The following is a 25,476-nucleotide window of genomic DNA, read 5'->3' on the forward strand; positions in this document are numbered from 1 at the left end:
TTACCCATCCCGTTCCCCAATTTCTGTATATCAAGCCATCATTCCTTCATAAAGGATAGAGTTGGTTTAGTGTGTCACTTTTTTCTTTCCAATCTTGCCAGATATGTACTTTATTGGATAAGTTGGTGGGGACATAATTTTTCAGAAATATACAATATTGAATAGAACGGCTAAATATAACAACCTTTAAAAGCCACCATGAACATCAAAGTTTGCAGTACTACTGAGGGTGAAATTGGATATGTGTATTCAGAAATCAAAGTGATAGAGTGAACTATTAAAAAAAGAATGGGGGAGTTTGCCTAGAAAAGGCAATAAACCAGACTTTCCTAACCTAGTGCTGTATGTCATGTTGTACCGTAACCCCATCTTCTCCGGACAACATGGACAATGAGAATGTGAACTGAAAAGCATAAGGGTTATAGATAAATTGGCATTGTAGGAGAGCTGTGTTAGTCTATGGGAGCAAAAAGGAGCATGGTAGCATCTTTTCCAAATAATACATTTTATGGCTTTATTATGGCTTTTATAAAATTTGTAGTTGGAAAGGTGCTACCAAACTCTTTCAGATAAACTGGCATTAAAAGAAGTCTCCCACAGAGACTCCCATTTTCCACCCTCCACAAACAAAAGGCATGTTGAGGAAGAGTTGATGCATTAACAAAACTCAGCTGTGCAATCTAGAACCCTCTGAATCATAAGCACTAGTTCCCACTTCAATAATTTGACCTTTTAACATATAGGAGAGCTATAAATGAAGGCAGACTGTCAGGCTGGAGGAAATAACTTGATGTCCTCAAAAAACTACATCCTGATGTTCCAAGAATGGATTTTTAATCATGTAAAGGGGAGACAGAGTGATTCTAACATAGGTGCCTTCCTGATGTATGAACTTCAATTTCCAGAATTCACCTGCCAGGATTGCATTATTGAAATCCTGGAGGTTGAAGCCCACACATCTGAACAGAAACCATGTAGAGGAAGGCTGGGTTATACTATATAAAAAAAAATCATACAGATTTTATTTGCATTTGGTGATAATTCAGATTAAAACAAAACAAAACAAAACCACTTGCTACAAGTACAGAGCTGGAGGGAAGTACACTTGAATGTCTGCCATAGGTTAGAGAGCCAGGGGCAACTGGGGGCTGCACTCCCTTTTTTTTCCAGGAAAAAATGGTGCAAGAAACAAAAATACTATCCTGGTTCCATCTATTGGCAGACATATCTACTCTGTTCTCCTTTACCAGAGGTTGCTCTAAAACTGCTGACCTAGACTGATCTATTTGATCAAGGTTTGGACTTCAACTCCCAGAATTCTCCTTCCAACATGGTTATTGCTGAGAACTCTGGGAAATGGTTCCACATAGAGACTCCCAAATTTGGGCAAGGTTGTACTAGATTGAATATGTACAAATTTGGGGACTGGTATTATTGTAACAACCTGTTGTAACTCCTTTTGAGAATCCTTTGACTTCAAGGGGAGAATACAGATCTTTAAAAAAAAATACACAGAGTAAAATATTGTGAATTTTCAGTACTACTCTTGGGAAAAGTTTGGAAAACAGATAATATGGAAATAGCCTTATGCAAAAGTTTTAAATCTTTCAGCACCCATATTCAAGTTGGTTGCAAAACATGAATGTCAGTCAGAGGTATTAAGTAACCAGCATTCCTGAAAAAAACTGCCTGAAAGTGAAATATTTCTTCTCAAACCTATTTAGGGTCAGATATAAATGGATTACATTTCTGGAGCTACTGTTAATGTCTGTAGTTGGTCTATTATCAAGGTTAAGACACTATGCAAAGTTTCGTGCAATATGCAATTTAAAAGGTAACATATATCAAAACATGCAAAAAACATGGGAGCTTCCAGCCTGCCATTCATTTTTCAGATTGGCTCCTGGTGCTGTATTAGTTGCCAATCTGTGAGTAAGCAAAGTTACCCTTACAGAAACAAACTTTCATGCATATCTGTCCCAACAGGGGAAATTCACTTGTTGAGACAGAACAATTATTTACCCTGATGGTGCAAGAGGTCATCTGATACAGCTCAAGTTTGCTGGCCAAAACTCCGGACCTGAAGAGAGAACACCGCAGTCTTCTGGAGAAGAAAACCTTGCATAACTGGCTAAAAGGATTTATCATGTATATAAATTTAACTCCTTCTCTTGCATCCAAAGCCTGGATTATGGATACTAGCAAAAATAAAAAGAACAGAAAAATAATCTTGAAATAGGTAGTTTCTTCTGCTCATTCTCTACCCCTTTCTGTGCATATTGGTCTCAGTGGGATGCCAATAAAAACAAGGGTATCATATATATTTATAAACAGCAGATAACTTACAGCTACTAGACATTCTTCAACAAAAGGCGTCAACATATGAGGTCGGATGGTGACCATAATATCCCTGAAGTCAATGGCTGTGACTCTTCCAGCTTGAGCATTATCTCGTTGCACAAATGCTTGCTTTGCATGTTCCAACTGTATTTCCTATAAAAGTATGAAAAAAATAGTTAAATCTCATATCTCTGTCATATTCTGCCTCTTTAATTTATTTCAGTAAAGACTTGCACACCTCTTTAAAAGGCAGGACCCCATTACACCAAAAGTTGAGAACTTCTGCCTTCCATCTACTGCTGAACTACATCTCCCAACATTGGTTATTTTGGCTGCAGCGGCTGAGATTTGAAGCCTATTGCCATTTAGAAAGCACTCACCTCCTTTATCATCTCTATGTTGCATTTAGGTTCTGAGAAGAGCCTGAAAATCTGATCTATAATGTAGATATTCAATCTATTTCATAGCAGGAAGTTGTTAAAAGTTTATTAAAGCTTATGAATATAGTGCTTGTAGCAGAGTATTAAATACAAAACAGTGATTCAGAGTGTGCATGAGTATTTAAGTATTTTTGCCATTCCTTAAACTGAACATGTTTTAAATTTGCACCTATTTGCCATTCCTTAAACTGAACATGTTTTTTTCAAGGAAAACAATGGACAGCTCCATAAGCCTAGGAAATAACACAATTACTTTAGGGAGCTGGAACACCTCTGCATGCTCTAACTTACCTTTTTCTATTCTATTCTTTTCCATAACAGAACCAAGCTCTATGGAAGTTAGATCTTGTAAAATACTACCTATGTCAAAATTGCTTAGAATTTCAATGTTTACATTTATTTGTCAATACCAGCCAGCCAGCTTGTAGTTTTATTTTATTACATAGTAAATTAAAGCAGATTTTATTTTATGCAGCTCAAAGTGATGTATTTTATGAGTACAGCATCATTCACAGAATAATGGATACATCCTAATGCAAGCAATGATCCATTCTGAGGCCACATTTTCTTCAAATTAATTGGCATTCAGGAAACTTGATGATACATTAAATACAATAAAATCTACTCAGTCTCTTTCCACAGAAAAAATAAAAGATACAAATGATAAAATATTAAAACTAGCAACCAATGCAAAAAATATTCTTATTTTCACAATTTAAGATACAGGACATGATTCAGCAAAGTTAAGTCCAACTGATTTTAGCAAGAAGCTAAGCACTACCTTGCTTCCTACTAAAACCAATACATCAAATTTGGCTAGATCATGCCGATAGATTAGGAATCAAAATACATCATCCACTGTTAGAAAGGCATCTGTGATATCCCCAGATGGCATAGGGCCCCTGAATTTAATATATTTTTCTCTTTTTAAGAAAAAAAAATCAAAATGGCAATAATGCCAAAAATCTATGAAATTCAGAGATTCAGGACATCTCCCTAGATTTTGGGTTTTTTTAACAAATTCTTTTTGGATCCCCACATTGTTGTGGAAGATCATGCAATGTTACTGAAAAATCTGCTAACCCTACTGTAGATTCAAAGCAGTATAATGTATGACCTTGCAAGTTTAATCATTAGGCCTATGCAAAGTTAGTGAGCACTCTGTCACTTTGCTTCAAATGTCCGATGACATAACCTGCCTTACCTAGCAAGGGGAAATATCGAAGCCGGAAGAAGTGGCTAAATAAAGCAACTGCTCCAATTCAGTAGGCAAAGTAAGTACTTTGCTGGGTTGATTTGATCAAACCATCTTTGAAGCTCAGAGAAGCCTTATTAGTTACTCCTAATATCCTTCACTTTCTGCCATTGAGATGATCCCTACAACATGCAAAAAAGTTTCTGGAGTCAGCAAAGTATGGGTTAAACTGGCATTGCAAGAAAAAAAAAATTAAGCTGCTTCTCAATACAACAGAAACAGCCTGACAAATGTTCCCTCAATTGCAGATGATGTAATCCTTCTACATAACTTTAAAAATAGCCTCATTCCTTGATGTTCACAGTCTGAATTCCTAAAAGCCATAATAAGTGTTTATTCAAAGTTAATTTACTGTTGATAACAGGAACTCAGATACCAGATCTTTGATTCTCATTTGCACACATATATGTGCAAATCCTTCCCAACTTCTTTTTCCTTGCTACAGTTCACAAAGCCATTTTACTGTCCAGGCATGAGGAATTCGGTTCAGTCATGACTGCTATTTCAAATTGATTAGTGCTCACTTGACTCACCACAGCTAGACCCATTGCTGCATGTTATTAGATCCCATTGACAGGTATCATTACCATTAACAAGCCTACCAGAATGGAATAGTATGAAAGCACATATCTAGAGGTATTTTTAAAGTCATAAAATAATCACATACAAAATGGAATGTAAAAGACCGATGTTGAATTTGGGGCAGGGATTGCAGCTTCTTGGATTGCATCTACCACAATACTACCTCTTGATCACATAAAGATTTTCCTTCGTCCTTCCCACAAATCCTATCTGCACTTTCCCATTTCTACATGTGATTTCAATGAGCCTGATAGGTAGGTAAAAACGATAACTATTGACAGCCCAACGCAACAAGCTACATAAATGGAAGTATGGTCTCTCTGAGCAGAATATATACAATAAATCATACTATTTTGTTTTAAGATGTCACGTATAAAGAAAGATGCTAACAATTAAGTACCTTGCTCTCCACTGACTCCATTTCCAGTCAGACTGTAGACCCTTACAGTACTTTTTTCTTACACAAGTCATAAAAACCAACTGCCATGCTGTGATCATCTGCTTTGGAAGTGATAGTTTCATCTGGTCCTCCTGAACACCCCATTTCCATCTTCAATGGCCATTATTAGATTGATATACAAGGAAAATAGGGCCAGAGTTATCTTCTTTTCCTTGTCTCTTCCTATCCACCTCCTCCTTCCTTCTTTATCACATCTTTTTAGACTGAAAGCCAGGTATGTGTGAGGGGGGGCACATTTATTATTATAAAAGCCACTCTGAGAAATTACATGCTAAAGGACAAAGTATAAATGCTTTAAATAAAGAAAGAAGTAGGTGGTTTGATTTTAGCAACTTAGATTGACAAACTGTCTATTTACACAGATAAATTTTCTGCTTCTACAATTAATCACTGCATGGATAAGAATCTTCATCATAAACACACACTGAAAAGGATAAGGAATATCCACTACTTTATCATTTTAGTTATAACCACAAAAGGTTAGATATTCAGCATTAACACATCCAAAGTTAGATTTTAAGAATCAGATAAATGTGTACATTTGTGTAAACCATTGTGAAGTTTCTGTGTGTAACAACTATCCTACCCTACTGGAGACTTTACTTGTCCTCTAAAAGGGATGAGGTAAAACATCAAGTTGCTTGCTTGTAGCTGACACTATTCTATTGAAGTTGCTTATTTGCAGGTCACGTTACCTACAGTATAAAAATGGAGTAAGTACATATATGCTTGTTCTTTTAGTTGAGAAAGCTGTCTCTTTCATCAGTTTCTTGCTGTCCCAAACTGTAAAATCAGTTTTAACTGGTAGATGGATAGAGCAGACTTCCCAACTGGGGCTATCCAAAAATACTAAACACTAAATCCTAAATACTTCTATTACACCCTCCTAACCAACTCTCAGGGGACGCGGTGGCGCTGCAGGTTAAACCGCTGAGCTGCTGAGCTTGCCAACTGGAAGGTCGGCGGTTCGAATCCACGTGACGGGGTGAGCTCCCATTGCTAGTCCCAGCTCCTGCCAACCTAGCAGTTCAAAAACATGCAAATGTGAGTAGATTAATAGGTACCGCTTCGGCGGGCAGGTAATGGCGTTCCGTTTAGTCATGCAGGCCACATGACCATGGAAGTGTCTACAGACAAACGCCGGCTCTTCGGCCTTGAAACGGAGATGAGCACCACCCCCTAGAGTCAGACACGACTGGACTTAATGTCAAGGGAAACCTGTACCTTTACCTAACCAACTCTCACAACTCTGGTGAATAAGGGGGGTGAAAACCCAACACATCTGGAAGTTAACATATTGGAGAAGACCAAACTAAAAGTTTGTCCCATTACTCAGCAATAATCGTGGTGTATTTAAGTGTTAAAGGAATTTAAAACCTGAGGAATTTAAAATGTTAAGAATGGCCTTAATAATTAATTAAAATGGCTAGCCACCAGTTGACACATACACAAATCTGGACACACTTTCTAAATAGTTAAAGAAGCCAGGGGCCTGAAAAAAGATTTAAAAAGTTAGGATGACAACCCACAGTAGAGGACTGGATTATACAATTGATGGAGCTCACAGAAATAATGCACACATAAAAGTGTCAGAGTTTCAGTTGTGTTGCTGCAAATGCTATCTTGACTTTTTTTGACACCCCTTCCCCAGACACTACTGAAAGAAGCCCTTTCTGTACATTCTGCTACTTTTACTTTCCCAGGAAAACTGCCTAGAATCTGGCCCTTGAAAACAACTCTCTTACCATACCAGGGAACAGAACAAGCATGATACAACCACAGTATAGCATATTGATTCATTACTTTCTGGTACTCTTTTTAAAACTTCAGAATCAGTTATTTCCACCAGTACTTTGTTCTATTGCACTGAATTGTTTCTACTTAACAGAACTATTTCTAAAATATAAATTACAAAACATACAATTGTGGCTGAATGGTCACAGTTGATGGAAAGCAGGTCAGTACAAGCAACTTCTAATTTCTTTTTTTTTTCTCTAAATAAACCTTGATAACAAGTGGACATGTATCTTATAATATTTAAAAGACCCAGTGGTGTCACATCTGGTGCAAATTATATTAAAAAAAAATTCACATACTGAGACAACTGTGATGTCCTGCTGTCTTAAGGTAACCAATTCATATATAAGGCAAGCTTCAAAGAACAAGGATTAAATACTAAAACTTGCTTAATTCAAAACAAGATTTCTTAAAGATAAATCTAAATCTCATGCTAAGAGGTGTTTTGGGGGGAAAAAATCCCAAACTTCTACAACAAAGTCTACAACACAAGGCACGGAATTTCTTCTGCCTAGAAGCTATGTATTCAAACCCAAGTATACTTGTGGGAAGGCTGCATAAACTGTCTAACTTATTTTACCTAGAGCTTAAAGGACAAACACAATGAACATATGGATTAAGAGAGCTGGAAAGACTGATATATCACACCAGTACCAGGATGGATAATCCAAAGTGAATGTACTACACTTCTCCATGGTATTGTTACAGAAGAATTACTAGAAGGGAAGATCAGGTTTTAATCAGTTTTCAAACAATAAAGATGGGCTGGATCTGAAGTCAAGTGAAGTCAGTAAAATGACAGTCATTACAACTAACAGAATGTGATTATATTATATGAGACATCTAACATCCTCTTCAGACAAAGAGTTAATTAGACTCTACTCCACCAAGTCAATTTGAAGCATTTGTCCTAGCAGCATTATCTTAATTATTCCTCATCAAAATGATAACACTTCCTACTGTGAACTAACATCGTTATGTAAACAAAATTACAGACTCAATAGTCCTGAAATATGATCCTTTGTCAAAACTCTCTTGTGTAACAGCTCTTTACAGCACATCCAATTGAAACAACAGAAACACTCATCCAGCCTTGTCTGTTGATATCAAGAGGTTTTAGCAAGAGTTGTATCAACACATATTCAAAGTAGGTTCTATTCAGTGAAGCCTATCTAAATATAACACATATCAATATAAAATATTCACAGCAGAAAACTGTGAAAACTGCAATAAATACAGATCAACCTTTGGTTTTAAAACTATATAGTGGGGGTTTATCTCCTACAAGTAGATTAATGCTATATGTTTATTACACACACACACCAAACACTGCCAATTGATTAGAGATTGGATGATCAGACGTCTTAATTATACTCAGGAGGTTTATGTATGTTCTCAGATTCATCTCCTGCTGCCTACAGATTCCATTTGTAAGTTCAGCTGCTCTACTGGGAGGAGCTGCTCACCAGCTTTGTAGATGAAGGAATCTTGGGATCTAAGGCTGCTGCTTCCAGAACTTTTTGATAATTTCTGTATAAGTTGCATCTCATTTGATAACAACTCAAAATAATGCTATATGTTTAAAAATACCCCACCTCTGGTAACGAACATCCAACATAGCTGATCTCAACAAATGAAAAATAAATCCTTCTGCCAACTCCTCAGAACCACACCTACAAGATTTAAAATGCTGACTGGAACCTCATCCAAAAATATGCTGCTTTCAGATGCCAAAAGAAAAATTACCACTTACGCAGCAATTTAATTGCTAGTCAATTGCATCCAATGTACACGCACACAGATATTCAGCAATCTAAAAATACAGATAGTCAAATGAAATTTATATGGAAAAAATGTATGGCATTTAAAAAAAATTATTCTCATTCTCTGTTAATATTTAAAACTATTGTCAAAACTCACCAATAAGAACTGGGTGAACTCTGCATATGTTAGGTGCCTTTTCCGATCTTTGCCAAAATGTAACTGCACAAATTCAGAGTTCCAGTTAAAAGGAATACGCTGGTGAATTGTAGTCTGGCCAAATACCTGTTTAACATCCTCTGGGAAAGAAAATAAAAAGAGAAAGAACTGGATTAACGGAAACAGATCTGAAGCAAAAACTGATTTATTCTCTGAGAGGATTTGTTATCTGAACAGATTCCATTTAAAGAAATCTTAACTAGTTTAACTGGCACCTAATTTACAGATTATATGCTATAAAATGCTGAATCGCAGATTTTCCATTCTCTTCTTCTCCTTTAAATGATGCCATGGCATTATGCTGCCACCTAAGCATGGCTAGGTATATGCCAGCCTTTTGGGATTCCTACTCCACAAACCTTCCAGCATCACCAGATCTATTCTGCCTAGCTATTTCTGCAGGCTGCAAATCCTGGGAACTGAAACTTCAACATCTGGAGGGCACCAGATTGGTGAAGCCTGCTATGAGCTATAGTTTAGCAGTTTCAGACATGTATCTTGGCAGCCCTCAGCAACCCACTTCCTTATCTCAGCTTTCTATGAGATACTTGTCATTCAGAAACTATGCCTTTCACTCCTTTCATCGCTCGCTTGGGAAGATCAAAGCACTGTATAGCAATAACTGCAATATACAAAGCAATTCAAAGCATTGTATAGAGTTAACTGCAATATACTGCCTAGATGTCATCTAGCATTTCCTTGATTCATCCAAATGAGATACAAGCTATTTTAGACACGCACAGCTGAAGCTCACTAAACTACACAGATGAGTCCAGTTAATTGTACAGCTTCAAAATAGACCATTATATCCAACAACCGGCCCATCTTTCCTTTTTGCTGCTTTCTATTCCAAATTTCTGAACTTCTGAAATTCCTAAAGGATTGCATTTTGTAAATACCATGAGATCACACACAAATCATTGCTTTCTTTCCTCCTTTAACTTGTATACCTAAAAATTACAACCTGAGTTTTTAGAAGCAATGCTATAAATTGACCTCAGTGTTTTATATTTAATTATTTTTTTAAAGTTTGGGTGGTTAGCTTCCTGACTCTTGCACATCAGATTATATTCTGCAGCCACCTCACCATAATATCATCCATTTACCTCTTTTACTGATGTATGGTTATGAAATAGATAATCTCCTTTGCTGTTTTTTTTTCTTTGTATCTTATATTTCCTTCTCATCAGTTTTTATGGTTCACAAATTCCTATAGAAGCTCAATTTTCCCCAGCGGAGTCTTTATTCCACAGACATACTGGCTGAATCAGATACAGAGAACATTCAAGCTTCATGAACAAATTTATAATACTCGGGCCAGTGACTTAAATATCAGATTTTAATACCTGCAACAATTTTCTTGTATTCTTTCTTAATATACCTCTCTCTTGGTGCAAGCAGATGGAGATGTCTGTCTGTCTGTCTATCCTTACTGAGGTTGAAAAAGAAAGAAATCACTACAATAATCTTAGATATGCTATTAAAAAATATAATACCATGGATAGTTAAAGTTAAGAGTATGGAACCTCCAGATATACTGTTAAATTCCATGGTAACTATAATTTGACATCATTTGAAGAACCTGTGGTTTTAAAGTAAAAAGTCTTCATTATACAATTATTCATTATATTATATTCATTATACCATACTGTATTTATATGATATTTGTTGTTTCAAGGTTTTCAATAATACAAGGAAATGGAGGAGGAGCTACTAGATACAGTCCTTTTCTGCCCCTCTGCCTTCCCACAATTACAACTGTATGAAAGAGAATGGCCAAAAGCCTATTGTCTACTGAGATTCTCTTTTTTGCTCTTAAATCTTTGATACTGGGTCCTACTGCTTGGAGGTCTAATCACCCCAGATGCAGCATAAGATACAGCATATTCTTTACCTTAAAAGAAATACCACTTTCCCTAGACATCAAATTTTATGTACCTCTTTTTTGTTATTGAATTAAATGTTAGGCCTTATTTTTTCCCCCTATAGTGTTCCCATTTTAAAGTTGCTTGATCAGCACAAGGTATAATAACCTTAAACCTGCTGGCCTTTAAGTCAGAGGTTGGAGATAAAAAAATTCACTCACAAGAGAGTGATTGATGAACCATTAAAGTAGAGAAGAAGTATTCTTCCATACAGAGACACTATTTTTCTTCCGCTGAACTCTTCTTCAGTTTCTTAGCCTTTAAAGGGGACTTCAAAAAATATATCCTTCCAGATTTTAGCTTTGCATATTCCAATTAATTCCTACCAGGAAAATGAGTGTTACATGATCATTATCAAATACTGTTTTCTAAATTATTTTTTAAAAAATGTATAAACATTCCTTCATCCACCAACTGATCAGAACGCCCTCATGTATATAATATACATTATGAAAACATTTGGGGGGGAAAAACCCTTTTTTTGGACTTCCAGTGGGGACATGGCAGACTGAACAGCTATGACCGTGGGCTCAGAGGGCAGAACTGACAACGTGGCAGTTTTTTGGGGCTCAGGCAGGTTTTTCCTGAAGTCCAGGAGTGTTTTTCCAGAAAAAGGAAAACACCTGGAATCACCCATCTGTCCTCCAGATGGCTGCTTGCAGCCAGAAGATCACAAACAGCGTTCGTGTTCGACTGATAAGAGCTAGCCAGGAGGCTGGGATGTCACCATTTCCAAGCCACGCTGTAGCCTTAAAGGGACACTAAGACCGGCCACCCCATTTCTAAATTACCCAATTTATATTTCTTTTAAGGACGCATATCCTAAGAGAGGCTTTCTACAGCAAGGAGAAGTGGGTTCTCTTGGTGCTTATCGTTATTTTTGGGATCACTTTTTAAAAAGAAATTCCTTTTAAGTTTTGGACTTTGTTTTCCATCTAAATATTGAGGAGGACTGAGAGTAAATAATTCTCTCCCTGTTACTAATTTTGAAGATATCAGCATTTTCCTACATGCTGAATTGGCTGTTTTGAACTTTCAGTTTTCTGCTTCTACTTTCCCTGGGAAACTGTTTGCATATCTCACTTATGTAAACACATTTTGGAATTCTTTCATATCTTCAACTTTCACTGGTTAAACTCCTAGGGGGCACCACAATATACTGCTTGAGACATGGAAGAGTTTAAGCAGACTTTCTCTGATTTCCAACAAGATTTTAAACAAATTATTTCTGATTCCTACCAAGTTTTTATGCAAGGCATTCAGGACATTGTGGAAAATATGAGGTCTAAAATGTGTCATCTGGTTGGGGATGTCGTAGATGAAACTGAGGAATTTAACAGTGAAATAAATGTCTTTTCTAAGAGTGACATCTGGACTTCTGTTGAAATGCTGGATGAAGATCGGATAGTTGAGTTGAAGAAATTAAAGGGAGAGATCAAGTTGCAAGTCACAAGTGAAATTGATCTTCTGATGGAACGTCATGGAAAAGAAGGGGTTATTGTGTATGGGAGAAGTCAGAGTTTTTGAGGGGGGCAGTTGGGCTGTTTGATTTTTTAAAGAAAAAAAACTCTGTGCGCATTGTGGGGATATGCAAATGCTCTGGTATATTTTGAAGTGGGATATGGGTTTAAGAATATTTATCTGGATTGCTTTTAGGGTTTGGTTATTTCATTTATCTTTAATGATTTGGATTAAGATTATTAAGGTATAATAAAAATTAATAAATGTCTGGTTTGGGGTTTAATATAATTGTTGTACAATATATCAAAATTGTACAATGGCAGATAATTTATGTTTTTTAGTTTGATCTTTATTATAGTAGACAGGAATGTATACAATAGTAGTAGGAAGGAAATAATTAAATAAATGTTATCTTTGGGGGAAGTTGATTAGAAGGAGTGTCTGTGACTGTGTATGTCTATGTATGTGTGTGTGTGTGTGTGTATATATATATATAAAATATTATATATTCTTTTAATATAAGGGGAGGGAGCAACTGTATTTAGTGATTTTTATAATGTGCCAATGGAATGATTTATAGAAATGTGATTTTGGTTTAATATAGAGTAAGAGATTGATTATGGAAAATTGCTGTATATCCTTGCTGTTAAAAGTCGAAAGTCATCTCTTTTTGTAATTTTGAAAAAATGTTCTCTTGTGTTTCTACACTTTTTTAGTTTTTTTCCTCTTTGTAATTTTTTGTTCTTGTTTTTTGTAGCTTTTATCTTTGCTTGAAACTTAATAAAATTCTTACAAAAAGAAAAAAATCCTTTTTTCATGCCAGACTTTCACGTATTTCAGGGAATTCACAGAAGAAAACAAGCTTTTGATGATAGAAAGAATGGAAGGTAGTGAAGGGGAGGGAGAAGTATAACACTTCCACTATTTCTTATCTAGTTGATGGTTAGGAGCAAGCTGGTTATTCCAGTGTTTTTCCTGGGAGAAGGGATACAGTCCCAGTGGCAAGTGCCCCTCTATATGGAAGGCAATACTTTACTTAAGAATTCATTTTTTAGAACAAAAGTTCAGATCGTTCCCACAGAATACTGCAGTGAAAATCTTGACTGTATCATAAAAAGCAGTGCAAAGTGCTGTTTTTCTCTGCAGCCAAGCAGTCATGTCAGAAATACTTTCTTCATAACCTTATTTTACATTAAGATCTTAAAAAGGAGAAGCTTAGAACTTGACAGGGAGGAATACAGGCCTATCCTGCCGATATGCTTAACAATGTACTGGAAAGGCAAGCCTCTCTTCTGCCATACAAAGAGCAGAAGACCAACGGGAGATTTCATAAGAAGTTAAATTGCATAATGGGGTAAGTGGAAGCAGCGTTATTTGCACCAATACTAAGAATGCCTTTTCAATGCTTTTGACAAGTCCTTTTAACCATGATTAAAGATCTGATAGAGTCGAAAGAAATGTAAAATTGGGTCACGGATCTAACTCTAATATTCAAGCCTTGAAGAAAATGAATATAAAAGAATGGACTTTGGTATGTACTGTATACTGCAGCACTGTAAGACAATGGAAGATGGAAAACATCACACAGAACCATCCTTCATTGTTTTAGAGTTTTAAAGGCCTTTAGCAAAATTCTGTTGTCTGATATAGACTTATTTTGTTTAACCCTGAAAAAGATGGTAGGCTAATAGAAAAGGAGAACAGAGGAATTACAAATTTCAGGTGAAGTTCAATATATTTTCTTCTACCAATATGCTACCATGAGACTTGTCCAATCTGTCTCATTCTTTGTCCCATCTTATTTCTCTCCACCTAACAGCACATGCGTTTTTCTACCTGTCTCTGCATCCTGCCATAGTATTGAGACAGCATTGATCATGTTTGTTGAGGAGCTTTGGCAGGCTCAGAATGGAGATACTGCACCCTCCCTGGCCCTCCTTGACCTCTCAGCAATCTTCAATATTATTAAGCATTATTGTAATGACTGCATTACTCAGCTTGCCATTAAATTCGATTCATAACTGATTAGATTAGAAATCTCTTTAATGGAGTGTAGTACACAGTACAGTGAAAAAGTTGCGAATAAAGGTTCTCATGTTTTTCCCAAGTTAAACGGTCCAATGAGCTCAACCCCCTCCCCTTCTTCAGCATGCAGCCCCCCTTTTCGTGCCAGTCAGTTCAGTCCCCTGCAGATGTTTCTAATGGCTCCGTAGCTCCACCTTTGATGTCAGAGACAGTCCAAACAAGTTGGTTTCACACGCCTGGTATGTCTCCCTCCCACTTCTGCTGACCTGCAAGTCCTAACATGTGTTAACTCAATTCATGCATGCGAATCCAAACAGATGTTCTGGGAACGTTTGATTGGGAAGCATGACAATTATATTCTTCTGCGTTAGGGGGGCCTTTGCACAGATTCATCTTATGCACCAGTTGCACCTATTCCTGGTTCAAGAGGCTTTGCTCATGGTGCTTTATGCCGTTGTCACCTCCCACATGGATTACTGTAACATACTTTACATGAACAGTATGAACAAATACTCGAACAGTATTTGGAAGCTGCAGCTAGTCCAGAATGCTAGTGGTGCAAGCAGCTTTTGGCATCTTTTGATATGCTCATATAACACCGCTGTTCTGAAAGCTGCTCTGGCTCCCAGTTTCTGCCTGTATCATCAGGTCTAGCAGGGAGGGCATGCTTCAGGTACCCTCCATCAAACAATGCCATCTTGTTGGACCCTTGAGTCATGCCTTCTCTTGGCTGTGTCTGACCTGTGGAACAGCATTCCACCCACCCCCCCACGACCTCTGGATGGCCTCAACCCTGTAAGCCTTTTGTAAGTATGTGAAGATCTGGCTGTTCCTCCAGGCAGTTATATGAGCTCTGTTGGTGATGTGGTTTTGTTTTGAGGGCTATTATTTAACTGGACCATCATGAGTTTATACTGTTAGGATAGTTTTAATGCTTGTACTCTGCCTGTGAGATGGGTTTAAATTTTTTAAATAAATAAAATAAAATAAATATTCCCTTCTGTTTCCCCATCTTAGGCATCATTGTCGTTCAGTTACATCTTTGGAATGCCCTTTGTGTTTTCTTTCTGCACCACTGTTTTCAACACAAGATTCTGATGCCTCTTTGGTTCTCTTTCCACATTTTAAAATTATTATTAAGCCTATAATCCATCTTTGAGTATTCATGTTTTTCCTACTCTATTCATCTTCCCAACAATCTATGTAGTGACTGGATTGAGACAGTGACTGGCTGAGTTCCATGACCAACTGAGAACTTAAATATAGGTCTTCCCTATTCAATCCAACACCTTAACCACTATAATAATTGTCTCCTAAGAAGGGTCCTGTTGGAAAGACCAAAGGCCTATCTAGTACAGTATTCTTTCCCTGGTGTCTAACCAGAAGCCTTGAGAAACCCAAAAGTAGAGAGATTTTTCTATGCACGAGTTCTCAAACTCCACAATCCCATGGCCCTTCAAATGGAAAATTAATTTGTGAAACCCCATCATGAATAAAACTAATTATTTAATTGGGGTTAGGTCTGGGCAAGAAATTGTATATTGGACTTTCAAAGAAGAGAAAAACAAGGAAAGGTAAAATAAAAATTAAAGAAAAAATGTGAAAATGGATGATTGAGTTGATCCTAACAGGTGAAGTGGAACAAGGCAAAGCCAAGGGAACGATCTCCTCCCACAGTAACCACTTCAGAGTCTTTCTTATCTCTGCCTCCAGAGCGAGTAGGAGGGAAATACCCACTTCAGAATGCCCTGTTAGTTGATCCAATGTGCTAACTCCACAGAAAAATACATATATCACTTACCCAATGATATATAACTTTCATCTTACTTCCTTGAGGCAGACTCATTTTTTATAACAATACTAGTATATTGGTTATCTTTAACTTTTCTCTTACCACACAACAAAAGCCTTTCCATTTTGAAAAACTAGAAAACTAACAGATATTTAACTTCACTAACACATACACTTCTACATAAGGTCCAAAAAGTGATTATACAGTCATGTCAGAAGTCACCAGCTGACAGGAAGCTATCCATCCATCCCAGTGCTACTACAATTGGCAGATGATTTAGATAGATATAACTATATCTTATTTAGCCATATCTCAAAATTTGTCTGCTTAAGTGCAGCAAAGACTTGCCCAACAAAAGCAAGAACACTTCTGCGTTGCCTGTACAAGCCTGATCAGTGTTAAAACATTCTTACCATCTCCCAACTGCATACACCCCCAAGATCAAATATATTTTAACCTCTCTCTCTGAAGTTACATCATATTACTCTTCTTTTTATAATCTATCCTGTCTGATCATCAAAACCATAAATCACAAGTTCATTTCTTTTTCATTTTTATGCAAAAAGTCCATAAGACACTTCCAGTCATCAATAAATGTAGATAATGTCTTTTCTCTAATCAAAGAAGTTAATTTATCCATTTCTGCACAAAGGTATTTCAAAGATGATTATACAGATTTGTATAAAGGCATAATAAGCACCATAAGAAATTTCCAGCTAGTGTGGCAACTGACTTGTACCCCTTTTCTGAAACAGAACCCTAATGCACAATAGCTGAAAATCAACAGTACAGTTTCCCTCTGCTTTGAAACCGAAATCACATGAATCCCCAAATTCTCCTTTCCCCCCAAATCAGGAAAAATTAGAAAACCCAGATCTGTGTGTACCTACCCACTTTCCATCATCACCTCACCCCAAACATGTTACTCAGCCCCGTGCTATCCATTAAGAGGCAAAAATCACAGAAAAAATCTTTCCTTTGTCCAGAGGAGGATAGGGAGCAACTGTCCTATGCTTCCTTCAACAATGAAAAATGTCTGTCTTGAGGATGAATTTTGGCACAGGAAAAAGTTGCAAAATAGAGGCTTCTACTTGCTAAAGTCCCACTCATTGAGCCATCCAGCCTGCCAAGATGTGGGGAAAGACCAACCCTTTTCTTGGATTACTTTCTCCACTCCAATTCCTATTTTTAGAACTGGATGCTTTCTTTGTGATTCTTTTCCTAACGAGTCCTTAGATGGAATTCATACTTTTTCAGACCTGCCACACTGGATCAACGTTGTCACTAAGCTATGTACCACAACCTCAAGATCTCTTTCCTGGTCAGACACTGTTGACACATATGTTGACACAACATATGACCTTTCAGTGCATATGTGAAATCAGATTGTTTTGTCCCATGATGTACCACTTTATATAAGGATAAACTCCTTTGGGTCAAGCTTGATTCCTGGTAACTGCACGGCCCATCACTGTTTCAGCAACACTACAAACATGGTTTGCCACCACCTTCTTCTGGGATGCTTTTCAACTTTCTGATCTAATCTACATCCCTGGGATTTTCTATTGCTCTCTCATCCACGCCCTGAGTTTAATCCCGCTTAGTTTTTCAAGGTTGGATAGGTGCTGCCAATTGTGGGACCACTGACATTTTAAGACTTATGTGCACCTCAAGTCACACTCTGTTTTCTTAATTTAAATCGTATCCACTTTACTTTCTTCTAAAAATAGTAGATAATTCAAGCAATATCCAGTTAAAGTGGTACTGTGATCAGCATGAAGGATATAGATTTGTTTTGTTCCATGATAATTGTTGACCATAAAATATGTTTGTATTTCATGTGCAAAAGTCTGAAAGGACACCATTCCTACTTATTTTTTCTAACATTGAACAAAGGATAAAATCAGGCATCAGGAAAATTATCCTTCCTAGATTTTGCAATCTGAAACAGTGGTTTCATACAATTAGAACCTCTGATTATTTGTCCTTTGCAAGCAGAACAAATGATTATTTATATTTTGCAAGAGTAAATCAGCAACCATTGGACAAACATAAATATAAATATAACCATTTGGTACAAATATCCTGGCTCTTCTTGACCTCTCAGTGGCTTTCGATACCATCGACCATGGTATCCTTTTGGGTTGGCTCAGGGAGTTGGGGGTGGGTGGCATAGTCTTACGCTGGTTCACCTCCTTCCTCCAGGGCCGGTCCCAATTGGTGGTGATAGGAGAGGAGAGATCAGCCCCTCAACCCCTCCATTGTGGGGTGCCACAGGATTCGGTTCTCTCTCCTCTCCTATTCAATATCTACATGAAACCACTGAGTGAGATCATCCATCACCACGGGATGAGGTATCATCAATACGCTGATGATACTCAGTTATACATCTCCATCCCGGGTGAGGTAAGTGATGCAGTAGCTGCCCTCTCTCAGTGCCTGGGGGCTGTGGGGGTCTGGATGGGGAACAACAGACTTCAGCTGAACCCTGGTAAGATGGAGTGGCTGTGGGTTGATGGCTTCTCTGTATCCGGGAAGTTATCATCTTTAGTTCTGGATGGGGTTGCACTGCCCATTCAGACCTGTTGTGTAACTTGGGGGTTCTTCTGGACTCATGACTCCTGCTCGAAGAGCAGGTGGCAGTCGTGGCCAGAAGGGCCTTTGGGCAGCTTCATGTTGTGCACCAGTTACGCCCTTTCCTGGATCGAGAAGCCCTCCAAACAGCCACTCATGCCCTGGTCATCTTCCACATAAGACTACTGTAATGTGCTTTACATGGGGCTACCCCTGAAGAATATCTGGTTCAACTGGTCCAGAATGCAGCCGCGTGAGCAGTTATTGGTGCCCCAAGATTGGCACATGTGACACCACTGCTGCGTGAGCGGTACCGGGTACCAGTATGCTTCCAGGTCCAATTCAAAGTGTTGGTTATGACCTTTAAAGCCCTACATGGCATTGGACCAGGTTACCTGAGGGACCACCTCATCCCCTTAACATTGACCCATCCCACCCAGTCATGCAGAGAGGGCATGCTACAAACCCCGCCGGTAAGGGAATTCCACCTGGCAGGGTCCAGGAGGCGGGCCTTCTCTGCAGTGGCACCCGCCCTCTGGAACATTCTGCCCCCGGAGGTGAGACAGGTCCCTTTGCTCCCGGACTTCCGGAAGAACTTGAAAACCTGATTTTGCCGCCTCGCTTGGGGGGGGGGCACCAGTTCTTCTTGTGGGTGGCTAGTACCATAGAACTCTCCCCAATGAATAAGACCTTCACCACTTGGATTTTATATTTTACCTTTATTTATTTGTCTATTATATTGTAATTTATATGTTTTAATTCTGATTTTATTGTAAACTGCCCAGAGTCCCCTTTTTGGGGAGATGGGCGACGACAGAAATTTGAAAAACAAACAAACAAACAAACAAATAAATATTAAAGAGTCTGGCATTTAACAAACATGATTCCAAGAGTGTTTATCTTCAATTTCTTCAATATGTTTATTTGCAATTAAACAAATTCTGAGTTAAGGACTGCACTGATGCTACTACTGTAGCTTTGTTTCTTCTTTCCCACCCTCAGCTGAGATAGGTCAAACTCATTTTGAAATTGCTGCTTAATAAACAGGCCTTTTCTTCTATACCATTGTCTTATGAAAGAGAGTTATATTTCAGGTCAGTTAACAAGACAGTTTGAATTTACTCTCCAAGTGGCTCTATCTTATAACTATCCTTGCCTCTCTCCTTTTCTTTAAAAATAGGATGAAGAAAGCAATATTTTAGCCGTCTGAACAAGCTGCATTGTGAATGAGCTCAGTAATGGGAAAAGCTCTCGGTTACCTCTTTTTCAAAATTGGAGCCATTATACTCATTTGTGCAAATCCACATTTAGCCTTTCATAAAAAGTGGAATTTTGACCCATTGAACTGGAAGAGTTTCTGCACTGTTCCACTGATCTTTGACAAGATAGCTTACAACAACAGAGAATACAATTTAGGGCTGGTGTGAATCTTTATTCCACAGTTTAACTCTGACTGCTCACAAGTAGTAAATCTACTTCAGATCACTTGCACTTTATGGATTCTAAACACTGCAACAAAATTGTAGAGGAAAACAAACAAAAAATTAAACACTGAGTTCACAAAACCCAGTTATTGTTACTAAGTTAGGCCTCCCAAGGACAATTACCCTGGGCAATGTGAAGTCTTCCTTGACTTTTTAGAGTTAAGTGTATGTGTTAGTACATACATTTTTTTATAATAACAGGAGGAAAAGTGTTAACAATCAATGAAAAATGTAACCATTGCTTCCATTTCAGGTTATAGGAGTACCTATGAGTACAAGTTAAAATAAAGGTTTCAACTCTCCCCATACTTCAGGTTTGGAATCTAGAGAAGAAGAACACAGTAGTTCCTAGATGTATACAAAATGAAGTTACAGTTGCACACTATCACATACTTTTTTCATTCCATTAAACAAGATTTGAAGATTGCCCTAAGGCATTTTAATTAAATGAATCTGGCACTAGATCTATGAAGCTTAGACACAAATTAATGGAGTGGAACAGCAACATGACAATAACTGTGTAATACTGGAATCTATCTGCAGAATATGGCACTCAAGGATGTTACCTGGAAGGGACTAAATGCAAGCATGGAGATATCCTATCTGTATCTGCATCCCATCTATGGGAGGGGAAACAAGTAACTATGAATTTATTTAAAATACAGGTAGTCCTCGCTTACCAATTACTTGTTCAGTGACTGTTTGAAGTTGCGACAGCGCTGAATGAGTGGTCCTTGAGTTCCGGCCGTTGCACCACCCCCGCAGCCATGTGACTGGGATTCAGGTGCTTGGCAACCGCCTTCACTTATGACAGTTGCAATGCCCATGGTCATGTGATCACAATTTGCAACCTTCCCTGCTGGCTTCCCACAAGCAAAGTCAACGGGAAAGGTTGCAAGTCGTTCTGGTAAGTGCCTCCAGTCTCCCTGTGCTCACACAGCACCCTCCATCCCCTGGCTTCCCTGCGTGGCACCATTCACCCCACTACCTCCCTGCACTTGCGCTGCAGCAGCATCCCCTTCCCCTGGCCTCCCCCAACTCGCATGCAGCCTGCACCAGGCCTCCCAGGACCTCCCCTGCGGCACCCCCACACTCCTTATCTGGGACTCCCGCCACTTCCCATTTAATGACCCGCACATCTTGGGGTTACGACAGCAACTGGGACTGCTGGGATTGTTGTTGCTAAGCAGTATGGTCATGTAACATCCTGCTTTATGACCGCATCGCTTAGCAACAACAATCCCGGTCCCAATTGCCATCATAACCTGAGGACTACCTGTATATTTGTATTTGTATATTTAAAATACGTAGCAGCAGTTGTAACTGCTTCCTCATCTTATGAAGAGTCCTGGTGAATTCAAAACCTGCACTGTATTTTGCATTATTATATATGATTCTTATGAAGGTATTAACCAATGGTAGCTTTTATGTTAGTTTTGTTCCTCAGGTTACTGAAATAAATAAAGATGATACACTTGCTTGCTTCCATCTCATGCCCTAACAGCATCAGAACCGCAGCCTACAAGTGAAACCTTAACAGATTCAGTACCAATTGTGGGAGGGATACTTCACACACAACACTATTTCCTACATATTCCTCAATCCATGTAACGATTGGAAAAGAACTACAGGTATCATTTGTCTTAGTTGCAATGTATGACAAAATGCATATTTATCAAAATCATTGCAAACTCCAAGAATGAAAGGAATGTCATATTGAAATGGAACAAGAACTAAAGTAGAAATCACCATATTTCACACAACTTCCATATACAGAACATTCTACCTTTTGTGAAGCAACTCTCATTTTTCAATAAGGTAAAAGACTGCTAAAGACTATTTGTCACATACCTGTAATTTTTGAAGACATTTCTACCTGGCTTATTATCAGACCTCTCTCTGCCCATACACATGAATATTCAAATAATGTCAACAAGGCTTATTCTACAACCTTTTAAAATTAAGGCAACCCTTCAGGTTTCAAGTTACTTTATCTGTAAAACTGGGGGTGCAGGACAGAGAAAGAAATTCTATATCAGTTCTACAACACTTGGAAAAAGGACACAAGTTCTAAACCATTATTTCTAATGTATTTAAGGCCACAAGTTGTTAAATCAGTTCTGTCCTACTCACATCTAACCTTATATTGAAAGACAAAGGTTATTAAAAGAACGGTTAGTCTTTAAAATGTTGACATTTAGACCCAAGCAACTAAACTTTTATTTATTAAACTATCTCATAAAGGATATCAAAGTATTCTGCCTTTTTAACGAGGCATTAAAATTCAGTATTACCTCCAAAAGACAAAACTGTTAAAACCTCTTAAACCCCTGGACTTACATTATCAGTTTTATGTGCCTGTCAACACTTGGGGAAAAAGAAGCAATGGTTTATTCTTTGTCTCAAATTTAAAAGCCAACTAAACTTTCTTCTACCTTCCCACTGAGATCTTTAACTCTAGGCAAAAAGCACCAGATCAGTTTAAAATGGGATGCAAAAGGCCATGCAGTCTCTATTAGCTGCACACCAACACACACTACCATCTCCCATTTCATATGATTTATAAAAACAAGAACTAACTTCCCTTATTTTAAGAACTACATTACCAGTTGGGGTTTTTTGGGGGGAGGGGCAGGCAGGATAAGAAAGCAAAAGGCCTTTGGTTGTGCTTACTGATTTGTTCATAAACACTTCCTTTGCTGTATCACAAAGGGTTAGTGGTGAATTTTTTGAAAATTGCACTAATATGAAAATAGAATTACTAGGGTTTGTATAAAAATGTATGGGGACTGTAAGAAAGTAGTTCTCAGCTAAACAGCTGCCCATGTTTTGGAACAAGAACTAAAGTAGAAATCACCATATTTCACACAACTTGGTTTTGGTTTCCATATGATTGAAACCCAGAGTGTGGATGCCAACATGTATACAGATGTACATGCAAAGTCTTCCATATTCTAACAGATGTTTGGTATATGAATGGCTGCCTTTTAATCAACATCACAGTACAACACCTGGAGTTACTTTTTGAGGGTTGCAAGGTTATAGGAATAGGTTGGTCCTGCTGGAACAGTTTGTGGCAGAGGATCACACCTGTGCTGTAAAGCAAGAGCTAAATCGTATTTGAAGTAACTTCCTTGCTATTTAGTCAGTTGCAAGCTGTTGATGCTTTGGCACAAAAGATCTTTGCAGATAGACCTCATTTACTGCAGAGCATTCCCTAGCAACCAGGATAGAGAGCTGTTGAAAATTTTAATATCACACGTATGTCTAGTTTAGCTAGTTAGATCTGGGAGATTTTCTTGTTAGAAGGCTGCTTCAGTTTACAGGCCTATTTCTTTTTTTAAAGCTAAGAGACTTTGTGTATTTGTGCATCAAATGATTAGTCTTATTTTTATGCTATAACTTTGCTTGATGCCATTTTTGTTTCAGGAAAACACTCCAGCCTTAATCAATTTGGAATTCAGTTTATTTTTACTCTCAGTTTCTATTAACAGATCCTAGTTCAGATAACTATCTGATCAGTATAATACAACATTAAACAGTATACTGATTTTTTTTAAAAAGCAGATGTCTGCAGCACAGCTTCATAAAATTGCTCTTAGGCTCCACAGTCTTTGCGGCTTATTTTCAGTGATACAGAGCAACTGTAAAACTTCATTAAAAATTCTGTAAGGAACATAAGCTGCTGCTTTATACTAAGTCTATTTATTGGTCCATCTCTCACTCTACTGCCTACAGTAAAGTAAGGCAGGTTGAGCAACCTTTGGGGAAAAAAAAAAGTTTGGTCCCAAAGGACAACAAGGAGCATGATAGTTACATAACCTGATATTGACTGTTTATGTGCCATCAAGTTGGTGTCAACTCACAATGACCATGTAGCTAGATTTTCTTCAGCATGATCTGTCCCTAACCTGGTGCTTCAGGTCTTCCAAATGTGTTCCAATTTTCTGCTGGAACTGAGTCCATCCACCCTGCTGCTAGTCATGCTCTTCATTTTCCTTCCACTTTTTCCAGCATTATAGACTTTTCAAAAGAGCTAAGTCTCATAATGTGCCCCAGATATGATAATCTGCACCTGGTCGAATTTGTGCTTTGAGTGATAACTCTGGACTGATTTGTTCTAGGATCCATTTGTTAGTTTTCTTAGCTAACTACAGTATTCTCAGGTGTCTTCTCCAACACCAAAGTTGAAAAGCATCAATACTTTTCTGTCTTGCTTCTTCAAAGTCCCACTTTCTACAGAAGCAAGAGTGTCATAGGGAAAACCATTGCTTCTATGATTCTGATCTTTGTAATTATAAATATATCATAACATCGAAACATTTTTTTCCAGGGAAAAGTATGTATTGCTACTCTACCAAGTGCTAAACTGCAGCATATTTCTTGACTGCTGCTTCCTTACTGTTGATAGTAAATAATAAAAAGCAGAAGCTATCCACCATTTCAGTATCTTCATTATAAGGCTGGTTGCTGTATCTCTTGTCATCATTTTGATCTTCTTTATATTTACTCTTAGTCCCATTTTTTTCATTGTACTCCTTGACCTTCATTACTAAAGATTGCAAATCATTTCCATTTTCAGCTATCAGCTTCCTATCCCTAGGAAGAAGGCAATGACAAACTACTTCTGAATCTTACCAAGGTAACTACAGGGACTAGTCCAGGCATCACTAGGAATCAACACTGACTCAAAGGTACAAGCCACAAACAAATTGGATTTGTTTATTGGTACGAAGAGCTGGAATAGCTCAGTTGTAACAGCAAAGATGTGGCCAGAAGAACAGATCACAAACTGCTCATGTTCAAATGCCAAGTCAAACTAAAGTGGAGAAAGAAAGCCAACCAATTTCCACAATATGGATTTTCAAGAACATCAATTATCTAGCCTGGATGAACCATATACAGGCCATTGGCAGCAACTTGCCCAACCCACTCAGTGTTAATGGGCAGCCCTTGATCCTGGATAATTTCTCAGAATTTTTGCCAGGATTTTTGTTTTGTTTGGAGCACAAAATGTTCAAAATGTATCTGTGTGTGTGTGTGTGTGTATGTGTTGCTTTCTTTCTGGGCTTATAAATTTATTTCCCCAAAATATATATTTCTAGATAGAAAGAATTCTACAAGACAGCTTCTACGAATCCATGATATGGTATTGGACAGTTTATTCTTAGAAACTAATTTAGACATCTATAGGATTAAATTGCCACTTGTCTAGTTTCATGTTTGTGTTCCATCTGAAAACCTATAGATAAATTACAAGCTAGAAAAAGTTTATTCAATTTCATTATTCTTTTCTATTGTGTGTGTATAAAATACGACCTTATGCTGTATTTTCTAATATACTTCCTTAAAATATTTACA

At 37.8% G+C, this 25,476-nt stretch overlaps 1 protein-coding gene across 3 annotated transcripts in view; it reads right to left on the minus strand.

Annotated features, from left to right (window-relative positions):
• Positions 1-25,476, minus strand: part of SLC25A13 (solute carrier family 25 member 13) — a 123,611-nt gene that overhangs the window by 53,791 nt on the left and 44,344 nt on the right. For all 3 annotated transcript variants that reach the window (XM_063303665.1, XM_063303664.1, XM_063303666.1), the window contains 2 exons: positions 8,795-8,934; positions 2,347-2,493 (listed from right to left, as the gene is read on the minus strand). In XM_063303665.1, the coding sequence (XP_063159735.1) occupies positions 2,347-2,493; positions 8,795-8,934 (287 nt within the window). The remainder of the gene's footprint in view (positions 1-2,346; positions 2,494-8,794; positions 8,935-25,476) is intronic.

Source organism: Candoia aspera, chromosome 4, assembly GCF_035149785.1.
Source record: "Candoia aspera isolate rCanAsp1 chromosome 4, rCanAsp1.hap2, whole genome shotgun sequence".
Classification (NCBI taxonomy): Eukaryota; Metazoa; Chordata; class Lepidosauria; order Squamata; family Boidae; genus Candoia; species Candoia aspera.